A 12232-nucleotide genomic window follows, 5' to 3' on the forward strand; every position below is an offset into this window, starting at 1 on the left:
TACCTTTATTTCTTTAAATTAAAAAATAATAGTAGTAAAAAAAAAAGGAAATATACTTACAATATTTACCAGTATACTGTGATGTATATTCAAAAGCAGATGGTGAACTTTTCCACCATATAAGCTACTTACAAAATAAACAAGGTTTCAAGATCAACTTATTAAAATTTTCTGTGTATCTCTAACTGAAATTACATCATTTGTAGAATTATTACAATTTTTTTATTATATAAAAAAAAAAAAAACATTAAGCATAAAAATTTGAAGTAAACTGAAAAATGAAATCAGGAAAAGTAATTAATGAGATTTCTGCATTAGTGTTCTCCAGAAAATTATATCATATTTTTATCTCTATGCTGTGCAATTGCTCAATCAATTGCGAGTGACCATTTGTCTCTCACCTTTGAAAAGCTTAGTAGCCCATGTTAATTGTATTTAATATTAGCCACACAGTGCAAGGAAGTCACCAGTTTTTGTTGCACTGGTCAAAAAAAAAATAAATCAATATATAATAATAAAATACAAAAATAAATAAAAATATACAAAATAAATAATAATAAAAAAAAAACTATAAAAAAAACACAAATAAAACTAGAAACAAAATAAACAACCAATTTGCTAGTTCTGCAATACGATGTGGATTCTGATAACAGATGGGCGATTCATACTTTAGACTTGAAAATAATATCCACAAGGATTTTGAAATGTTGTCAAAATTGGCCTATAAGTAGTTGGGTTATTGGAATGTTTTCAGTAAAATTTTGTTTCAATAAACTCGATAATTTTTTGTCTTTAAAATTTACATAAAATGCAGTTGTTTAATTTCTTATTAGAATTTAACAACCAACCTTCTCACATAGGTAACTATCCAGATGATTCTGAACTTCTCCAGGCTGTATGCCTCAACTACCTCTGGAATAAATTCAAAAAATAGCAAGGGCTTAATTTTTCAGTACTCACCTTGATCGATCTGCAATTGTTATGGTTTGAATGGCAAGAGGTGACTAGCTTTAAGGTGATTGGTTCTTAAATTAAGGGGTGGGTAAATAGTAGTTATGATAGAAACGGGATAAATTACTACCTCTGGAAGTAATTTATTCCAGTAATGAACAACATGATTGATAGAAGACAACTGTGCAATCCACTCTAAATCTCTTTCCCTGTAATTTGAATTTATGATCTCTAGTTCTGGAATAATTTATAACAGCAAAAACTTCACTTTCATTCATTTTAATATTCCCTCAGACCCTCAGAGATTTCAGTTAGGTCCTTTCTAAAGTTCTTGGTTACCAAGCACTATAGCCCACATATTTGATGTCTTACCTCAGATGGGTGCCCTTTTGCCAATCCAACCAAGTGGGTGGCCCATCTCTGGAACATTTTGGGAAGTCTGTTTTTTTTTTTAGGTGCAGACTTTTAACTATAGACCACCGACTGGTCTATAGTTACCCACTTAACTCTTAGAGCTGCCTCTATACACTTGGAACATCTCCAATCCAGAGGAATTTCTCCTGAGTCCAATAATGCCTCCATAATTAATGGTTCAATGCGCTCTCCCACTGCTGACTTCAAAATTACTGGGTATATGCCATTAACTCTTGGAGCCTTATCTGCCTATAAGTTTGAAAGTTTTTATAATAAACAATCATCTGTAATTTCAGTATTGTTAATTTCAGACTTCTTAGCCTTGAGCAATAAGGGTAATCAAGTCAAGAAGGAAGTAATTAATATTGAAAAGTACATGCGTGCAAAGTTTTTATTTTTACAAAACTTCACACTATAATAAAAAAAACCTCACTCCACAGAGTTCATCTCCTACCAAAAACTCACTACAGGAATTCCCTGACTTACATAATACTCGACATATGCAAATTCGACTTTACCTAAGTTTTTGCTGGCCGGTACAAACTTAAAAAAATGGTAGAAACGTATTTTTCATCTCGTAGGAATAAATGGAAGTATTGTGAAAATATTGTAATGTGTATTGTAAATTCAAAAACCTCAGAAGTTGAAATTTTCGCTAATATAACTAAGCTATTTATCTCTCTAAAAGGTCATTTTTGTAATGGAAATTGCACTACACTTTCATCGTTATCATATGTTCTGTTATAACAATCAATTTTGAATGCCTTTGTGATATTTTTCAAAAATACATTTCTGGAGGTCACCATCATAAAACAGTAAAAACAATTTGCACTTAACAGTTTATTGGGCTTTTCTGTTAGTGGATCTAATTATAAACTGGTAGTAAACTCGATCTTATTGCATTTTCAATAATCCCGATAACTGGAGTTGTGGGTGCTTTTACGTTATTATGGTGAAATGTGTTCCCCCTTCACTGAAATCTTCAATCATATAAAAAACATAAATAAATTTTCAGAGTCTTCTCTTCATTCCTATTTACTTATTACAATGATGATGGGAAAGTGACCAATGGAAAGTGCAAGTGCTGGCAGTGCTAGGAAATGAAATGAAACAAAATTGATTTAGAAATGAAGATGAAAGTATGTGGTGAAGTTGCCAGTGCTGATTCTGCAGCTGCAGAGAAATTTTGTGATGTGTTGGAAAAAACCCCTTCTAAATCTCCACAACTCTCAACTTCTGCAGCTCCGTGCTTATCAGCTGGAGAGTTAATTCTGGCAATGATGCTCAAAAGGTAAAACTTGCTGGTGTTATGCCTGTCTCTTCTCTCTTTTTGTAATTTTATAATTTGCAATTTTTGTAATTTATCCTGTGCATGAGATAAAAAAATTGAATAATTCTATTTACATGTTCGCTGAACATTTATTTTTTGCTTCTATCAAATTCAGCATGCATAGTTGCGAGTGCAGAATTTCCCTAAATAAGCATTTAGGGAAATTCCGACTTATGTAGTGTTGCTCCGGAGATATGCGGTGGTCATTCCCTGACCTTTCCACATCCTCTATATTTGGTGGTCATGGGCTTGAACCCCAGTCTAATCAAGAAGCATGTGCTACGCACTGCTGCTCCTGCCCACCTGGCTACGGAGGTGCCCTTATGTAGTGTTCTGTGGAATGCAACCCTTATGTAAGTCAGGGAGTTCCTGTATTGTGAACACACACACCATTTAAGAACTCACTTGAGAAAGGGTTAATAAAGCTTCAGTATGATTCAATTTGCTTAAGAGTTGGTGAATTGCATGAGGTTCTTAACTGAATTAGCATTAGCAGAGGCATTTGATGCAAGAAAGCAAGCTTATGCAGCATCAGCCAAAAAAAAAAAAAAAAAAAACCCACTTCCACTTCACCCCTCTGTTCGTTCAAAATACCTGTCCAGCTGAGCCTTAAACTTATTTAGGCTATCAACCTCCACCACAAGGGATGGCAGTCTGTTCCACCAACCAACCACCCGCTGGCTAAAGGCAAATTTCCGCACGTCTATCCTACATCTGTCTTTCCTCAATTTGAATTTATGCCCTCTCAGGTGATTTTTCTGAGTTAGAGGAAGAATCCCATCAGCATTGAGCATGCTTAAACCATTCAAGGCTTTATACACCTCTATCAGATCACCTCGCTGGTGCCTAGTCTCCAGACACTGTAATTTGCAAAACTTAAGCCTTTCTTCGTAAGAGCACCCCTTTGTTCCATTCACTAATCTTGTTGCCCTTCTCTGTACTCGTTCCAGCAGCTCTCCATCCTTCTTGAAATGAGGCCTCCAGACCTGTATACAGTACTCTAGGTATGGCCTGACCATTGCCTTATACAATGGAATAATCACCTCCTTATCCCTGCTGGAAAAATTTCTGTATATCATTGGCAATACTCCATGAGCTACTCTTGCAGCCCGTCTGCACTGCTCAGAGAACGTCATATCTGCCTGCACAATCACCCCCAAGTCCCTTTCATTCTCTACCACTGTCAGTGTAGTACCACAGAGTTGATACGTTGCTCTGGGGTTGCTGTTTCCCATGTGTAGTACTTTACATTTGTCAATGTTAAACTTCATTTGCCACCTCTCAACCCATCTGCTCAACCTTTCCAGATCCTGTTGCAGCAGCATAGTGTCAGTAGTGTCCTTGACAACCCTGCCAACCTTTATATCATCTGCAAACTTGGACATTAAGCTTGATATACCATCATCAATATCATTTATAAATACAGAAAACAATAGTCATTTAGACAGATAATGAATAGTCATTATCTGTCTGGAATTAGTTATTACTTATCTGCCAAGGGAAAAAAAGGATATCAATCACTATGTACTCATATATACATTCATAATTTTAACATCTATGACCATATACCCTTTTTTTCCATGTCCATGTTAATTATAAATATAATAATCTATTATATAAAATTAATTTCACTAAATTACCTTCCAGACTTTAAAACTGACAGGATCCACAACAGTTGGCTGTATTATTTCTTTTCCTGGAAATACACCCCAAGTAACAGCAATTGGAGTATGCTTATGGCAGTTAGTATAACTTTCATCTCCCTGAGAATAAAAATGTCATAACTTCACTAAATGCACACATCTGCAATTATTACAAGCTCAAGAATATTAAAATATATATATATAAGAGATGCATACATAAATCAGCTAATCATAAATGACGATATCAGAAATAACGATTATTGCTGTCATGAAATGAGCAATTTTTATATCTGTAAATCACTATGATAGCCAAGTTTTCAGATCACCTGATGGAACATATTTCCAAACAATGAATATATGGAAAACAGTCTGCAGACCATAAGCAGAATTGCAGAAAGTGCTGTATATTGGTTATCGTGGATATCAAGAATCAGTCTCTAGCAGTTATTCAAATTTTGGATCAACACCTGCTAAATAACTAGATAATTTTAATTAACTTTTTTATTAAAAAAACCATGATAAAAGGGATACCATTAATTTTGGACTTACTTTTTAAAATTATAAAACTCAAATAACATAGGAACACGATTTTCTCAAAACAAGTGTATGTAACTTAATGTAGGTACATCCACTTGTTGTGATATCAGTATTAATATTGGAATTGGAAAAATAATGTGAATTTATAACAGCATCAACAAAATAAAAACAGATTTTTTTAAATCAGTTTTTTTCAGTCAGATAAGGTTTATTCATTAGTAATTTAAATTAAAAACATAAAAATTTTTATATATGCCAACTCAGTGCAATCACACTAAACCTTTTTGCTAATGCATTTTTAAAAGAAATACAGCATCCTGTATCAGTATTTAGTGGTGTGAAAAGTTCCAATAAATCTAACATAGTAATTAGTAGCAGGTGTTCCCCCAAAATAAAAGGAATATTATTACCAAAACAAATCATCTAACATATGAAACACAAAACAGGCACTGTAGTAATTTTAATTTGTAATGTTACGATCAAGGACAGAGAACCCATGACCAGAGCAATCAGCCAAAAAAGAAATGGCATTAAGCTTTTATTTCTTATTTCACACTAAAATTTTAATCTTCTATAACAGAAGTGATGTCTGAAACTCATGATTTTTATTTTGTATTATTATTTTTTTTTTCTTTTTTGCAAATTTGGAAGTAGGACTATAAACTCTAAGTAACAATTTATAAACAACCTATTAATGATTGTAACCAGCTGTTTCCTGAAATAAAATACATAAAATTAAAAGCTTGGTAAAGGGGAAAATCTGGCTTTCATATATTTTTTTCTTTCTTTGGGAGAGGAAGAGGAGGGAGGGGGTAAAAGTATATGAAAGTTGTTCTGTTTAATGCAGAAGCAAAAAATGCTACGAAATGCTTTTAGAATAATATTAGTAGGTTAATTACCCATATAATCCCTCCACCCAGATATGCCCATGAGATGGCAAATTATAACCTCCAAAATTACTTATTATAAGCATTTCTGAACTTGAAAATTTTTATTTTTTAGAAAATGTTTAAGTCCAAAAGTTACGTTAATATGATATTTTATCTCATTTCTTGTTTTATCATATAATTACCACAGTTATTTAAAAATTTTTAAATTAAAGCACAGCAATTAATATTTTTATTTGTCCTACAGTTGAAAAAAGTTGCCAGCTCGTGAAGTGGATGTTAACATAGATTATTGGGAGAACACTGCAAATAATTGCCATTTTTCTCTCTCTTGTAAAAATTATGTATTGAACTAAATCCATCTCATTTTTAATATTATAGTCTTCTAATTACCCCTCAATGAAAATAACAGATCCTTGGCTTTTGTTTTTCTTTGGCAGCCAGCATGCAAGCAAAACTGACAATATTTCTTATATGCTGATTGCCAAAAAAATTAAACCTAGTATAAACAACTTTCATAGCTCATAACAGAATATCACTGGATTATCATCACTTGTCAATCTGTTCAAGTTTTAGCAACACGATGTACAGCATGGATTTTCACTATCTTTAAGTTTCTTTGCATGAAAATAACTGTCAAACAGACTAATGGCCAATTTCTTTTATTCATATCATAATAAAATTAAGCAATAGTTAACCTACGTAATGGTGCAAATAGGATTTCATCATCATTTTAACACCGCTGTAAAGTTCTTAATTAGCACATGGCCAATCTCCTTTGAACCTCCTTAACCAGAGGTGGACTGGGTCAAAAATTCTTTTACCAAGGAAAAAAATAGAATGTATCGGAGATCAGAGTGTAATATTGAAAATCACATTGACCTCTGGTCCACCGGGGTTTCCCTGGTAAGTCTTAGAGTCAATCCGCTCTGTCCTTAACCTTAAGATTCAGTAAACACTCATTAATTCAGTTACAGTTAATCCGGATTGAAATACAAAAAATTCTTTCACAGCTGAACACTGTACTTTGAAAGACATGGGATTTAGGAAGGCAGAAGAGTCACTCTGACTGTGCAGAGAGAGCAGAACATACATCATTGTCTTGCATATTTTTCAGTACTGTTGTTGACTCTGAGTCAGACAGGTGTTATTGTTTATATTGCTTCATTTGCATACTTCTTTAAATGTATATATGTACATAAGTTAACATATTTTATATATTATGGGTTTATGTAATTGTTGGCTAAACCACAATCCCATTGCCTTGTTGATGTCCTTGTATGTAGACTGTTTCATCGTTTTTCTGATAGTCGTGCCTTTAACGCTATCAGATGTGCCCACAAAATCTAATAGCTTCCCTTTATATTTTACGATGTCACGTATGGTTTGGTTACCAACATTATAATGGTTCATTAAAGATTTAACAGATGCACAGTTTTCAAACTTTTGAATAAGTTAAAAGTTTTTGTCCAATTGAAAACAACTGTTTTGCATTTACCCATCATTTTCACAATTTTTAAACAAAAAAAATATTTACTATAAAAAAACTGACATTCCGGACATAAATAATGAAACAAAATTTGACTTTTTGCGGTGCGACAGAACACAACAATCAATGCGACACACTAAAACTAACTAAACATTTCTTCTCTTTCCATTGCTTTATTTTTTTTTTTTTTGAGCGGCAGGTGTGAAAACAGCAGAGGTTGCGGATAATAGGTACATTCGTCTCCCAATTACGACTTATAACATGCTTCGGGTAGCTTATTTATGACTTGCAAAACATCTGTTTATATGTATTCTATTTATTTTATAATAGAATACATTCGATGTATTCCATTACTTGAATCTTATGATTTCAGGTAGATATATGTATATAAATTTTTTTTTATACTTTGGAGTGTCTTGAAGTGTGCCAGTTAATCTGATCCCCATAAAACAAGAGTCTGCTGTACAACTTCTGAGTCTTCTATCAATCGATAAATGTATTGTCTTTTTATAGTTTTTAAATAAAGGCTCTACAGTAATATATTTTTTAATTAATTTTCACCAGCACTATCATTAATGTGTATATCATTAAATTTTCTATTTTTATTTTTGTTCTAAGTTTTTTTGTCTTTTAGGGCTATCTCTTGCTTCGCTAATCCGGATTATCATTTAATCCAGATGCTCTCTCCCTCCGCTAATCCAGATTGGCTCAGAATCTACTGTATTATCAGGTTTGCTAATTAATTATAGTTAAGTCTACAGCAAAAGCAAAAGCCTCAAGTTATGAAAACTTGAGGCTTTTGACATACGCGTCTTTGTTAATGTCGGTTATAGCCTCTTTTTGTATATAGAAGTTTTGATGAGGGAATAGAGGGCATTATGTCGAAATTTGCATAGGATGTAAAGATTGGGAAAGCAATTAATGATCAGTGTCAATATGCATTCTTTCAAGATGACTTGAACAGCCTCAAGGATGGCCAAAAAAGTGGTAAATACATTTTAATGTGGCAAAATGCAAAGTCTTACATTTGGAGAATAGCAAGCCCAAAATAATTTATACACTTGGTGGGGTTGAATTAAAAACAGCAGAGAAATAAAGGGATCTGGGAATTATAGTACAGGTGAATATGAAGTTCTGTGAGCAGTGTAGAGAGGCACTGAGGAAAACCAAGGGTGCAAGAATATTTGTTGATTTTTTTTTTTTTTTTTTTATGTAAACCCCAAACACGAGAAGTATTAGAACCTATAGTACTTGGTACCATGCTTAGGTTGAAGGTTGAGAAGACAAAAGAAGATATTTGTTGACATTGGACTTGAACTTCTGTAGACTGTAATTTTCAGAAAATACGTATGAAGGAAGGTTGTTCCAGAAAAAGGCAGTTGAATGAATAAACGAGGAAGATGAAAAGTTGGTTCTGTGAGTTTGAAGTTGGACAGTAAATGGATGTTGGCTGGTGGCTGCACGTGTTCGGACTGTTTTGAAAGAGAGAGAGAGAGCAGAAATTATAGAAGCCAATTCAGAAGAACAGTGCCCATGGACGTATCTGTAGAAGAGGCATGCAGCAGAAACAGTACGTCTATGAGACAGAGAGTGGAAAGACTCTGTTAGAGATGAATCATTAATTAACCTAACTGCCCTCTTCTGAATGGAATTAAGAAGCCTGAGAGAGACTGCCCTCTTCTGCATGGAATTAAGAAGCCTGAGAGAGGTTTTGGAGGCACCACCCCAGATGTGGGAACAATATTCCACGGTAGGGCGGATTTGCGATTTATACAGAGTGAGTAGCTGTTTGGAAGAAAAGTAACGCCGAGAGCGAAAGAGAAAACCAAGTTTTTTAGATGCAGAGGAAGCAACATTTGTAATGTGCTTATGCCAAGAGAGATTAGAAGTAAAAAAAGGGTAATCCCCAAAAGAGATATATCATTTTGCCTAGAAATCGTAGTGTCACCAAAGATAAGCATAGGAGCAGAAGAATCCTTTTTTCCGAGATATAAGACAAGACTGAGTTTTACAAGAGTTGAAATCAACTAAGTTGTCTTTGCCCCACTGGAGAATTACCTGAAGATCAGCAATTAAGGAATTGGTAGCAGATTTTCGAGAAGTTGAAGCTGATTAAGCAGGGCAAGGTTTCTCAAATTGGAAAGTGGAATGCAATGTGCTATCATCGGCAAAACTATGGATAGGATTTCCATTCAATGGAAGAAGGTCATTAATATACAAAAGGAAAAGAGTGGGGGGAAAGAACTGAACATTGGGGGACACCGGCATTAGTGGAGAAGTTAGAAGACAGAGAGCCATCTACCATCACCCTCAGTGAGTGATCAGAGAGAAAACTGGATAACCAATTACAAAAAACAGTTTGCAAACCATAAGACGGAAGCTTGTTTAGAAGACCTTTATGCCAAACACAATCGAAAGCCTTTGAGATGTCAAAAGCAACTACTTGTGTTTCATCGAACCTTTCCATTGAATTAGTCCATAAATGGGTAAAATAAGCCAGAATACCACCAGTGGATCGACACTGATGGAATCCATAGTGGCGATCACTGATCAGACAGAAGGTTTCTAGGTAATTTAAGAGTTGGCGGTGAATTGATTTCTCCATTACTTTAGAAAGAGTAGAAGTAATTCAATGGAACGATAATTGGATGGGAGGGATTTGTCACCCTTTTTAGGAACTGGCTGGATATGAGAAAATTTCCAAGCACAAGGAAAAACAACTTTGGAATAAGAAAGTGAAAAAAGGCCGCAAAGAATAGGAGTAAGTTCAGGGCACAGGTTTTGAGAACAAGTGGAGAAATACCATCGGGACCTGGAGCTTTCTTAGCATCAAGATTCGTTAAAATCCTTCTGACATCCTTTTGACGGAAGACTACAGGAAGCATTGAATGGAACATGTTGGGAATGGTGGGAGGTGTTTTACCAAGATCATTAATACATGAGTTGGAAGAAAAATGGGATGCTAGCAGGTCAGCTTTATCCTTGGCTGAAGTGACAACAGAACCATCTGGTTTGGACAGAGGTGGGAGCAGAGATGGGTAAAAGTTTCGGCCAACAGCTTTGGCAAGAGACCAGAATGCTCGGCTACCATTAGGGCAAGAAGCAAGTTTTCTACTCTTAGCCTGTTCAAACTCTAGTTGGGACTGATTAATAACTGCTTTACAATTGTTGCGAGCTTTGGTTTAAGCAGAAAATGAAACTGAAGAATTAGAAACAAGCCAATTACAATATGCAACGTTCTTCTCTTGAACAGCCTTAGCACATTTATTGGAAAACCAAGGTTTAGATAAAGGACGAGATTTTAAAGTGGAGTGTGGGATAAAGGATTCCATTTCTGCAAGAATAATTTCGCTGACTCGATCTGAGCAAATGTTTACATCAGAAGTTACGAAACAGTAATCCGACCAAGGAAAAGAAGAAAAGAAATCTCGCAGGTCATCCCATTTTGCATTCTTGTAATGCCAAACAACACAAGGTTGGGAATAGCCATGAGATAAAGGCTCCACTGGAGAAGAGACAATCATCAAGTTGTGATCTGAAGTGCCTAAAGGACCACTCACTTCGACTGTGTACTTAGAAGGGTTGTTTGGGAGAAAAGATCAAGCATGTTGGCTGTATGATTAGGATTGTCCAGTATTCTTGTAGGTAAATGAACAATCTGTGCAAGGTCATTAGTAATTGCAAAAGCCTCGGCATCTCGACCAGCTGGGTCGGTGTGACTAGAAAACGGAAGCCAGCTGGAGTTGTGAACATTAAAATCACCAAGGAAAATTACCTCCCTGTTAGGAAAGTTGAATTTTTTTTAATTAGAGCTTAAAACACATTATTTCAAAACTTAAACACAAACTTAAAACACATTTGCTAAGAGAGGAAGTCAAAGAGCTCTAAGTGATTAGTGGAGTTGGGAGAACAGTAGAGACAACAGATGAATTTGACACAATGAGGTAGAGAGATTTTAAGCCAGAGAAGATCGAAGAAAGGAGATTCCAAATTGCCCAGTCTCTGACAGGGAATATCAAAACGGACATATGCACATGTACCACCTTTAAGGCGAAAGGAATCATACAGCGAATAATTTGGGCATCTGAGATGAGCAGTAGTTGAATCAACAGATAACTGAGATTCTGTCAGAAAGAGTACATGGGATTTGGCAGACTGCAAGTGGAAATGGACATCGTTGAGATTAGAATTGAGACCACGTATATTTGTGAAATGAATTAGGAAGTGTTTGGGAGGTTTAGATCTTTTCGCAGATAAGCTTGCTCTATTAGTTTGACAATTCATGGTGTATTCAATAGTAAGAAAAAGTGAGTGGGACATGCTGTATGAAGTAATGAAATTTTTGGACATGGCGTACATATGGTAAGAATATACCCAGATCCTTAACATAACGTGGCCTCGACAATACCCCCCCTCCCCGCATATACACTACTTGGACTCCCTCCAGTCACTATCTGGCAGAGTAGAGGTAGCAAGATTATACACTAGCTGATCCGGAAGCCTCCTAGAGCGTTACCAATAGGTCCGGTTCGGTGTACTAACTAGTGGCCGGCCTGCGAACACAGTTTTAGAGCTGTACCCTCGAAATGTAAGGAATATCAGATCTCGCCACGATGTTCATCATAACCTCAAAAGTCATCAATCATACTGCATGATGGAAGAGATGGGGAAGGGTTGACCAGAATTTAGCTCTAGAGACTAAACATGGGTTCCACCACTTCAAGCCTCCAATAAGCAAAGTGGTGGTATTGCACCGGTTGATGAGAGTCATCTACCATCTAATACTGCCTGGTAACATAGAGGGGCAGCATTCCTCCATGTGGTGTGGGCACCACACCTCGACCCCTGCTTACATTGGTTCACACCTGGGTGGTCACCCACCACGTACTTATGCATTCAGGTTATACCCAGGATTACTAACAGTCCCACCATCGTGAAGGTGCAAGCAGAGGATTTGGGTGTCACAGACTATCCAGACTTC

At 35.6% G+C, this 12232-nt stretch overlaps 1 protein-coding gene across 1 annotated transcript in view; it reads right to left on the minus strand.

Annotated features, from left to right (window-relative positions):
* LOC150089755 (methylenetetrahydrofolate reductase (NADPH)) overlaps positions 1–12232 on the minus strand; it is a 137349-nt gene that overhangs the window by 4213 nt on the left and 120904 nt on the right. Inside the window, exon 9 of the mRNA XM_090390093.1 lies at positions 4336–4458. Coding sequence (XP_090246219.1) covers positions 4336–4458 — 123 coding nt within the window. The remainder of the gene's footprint in view (positions 1–4335; positions 4459–12232) is intronic.

Source organism: Mastigoproctus giganteus, chromosome 2, assembly GCF_048544385.1.
Source record: "Mastigoproctus giganteus isolate SK-2022 chromosome 2, ASM4854438v1, whole genome shotgun sequence".
Taxonomy (NCBI): Eukaryota; Metazoa; Arthropoda; class Arachnida; order Uropygi; family Thelyphonidae; genus Mastigoproctus; species Mastigoproctus giganteus.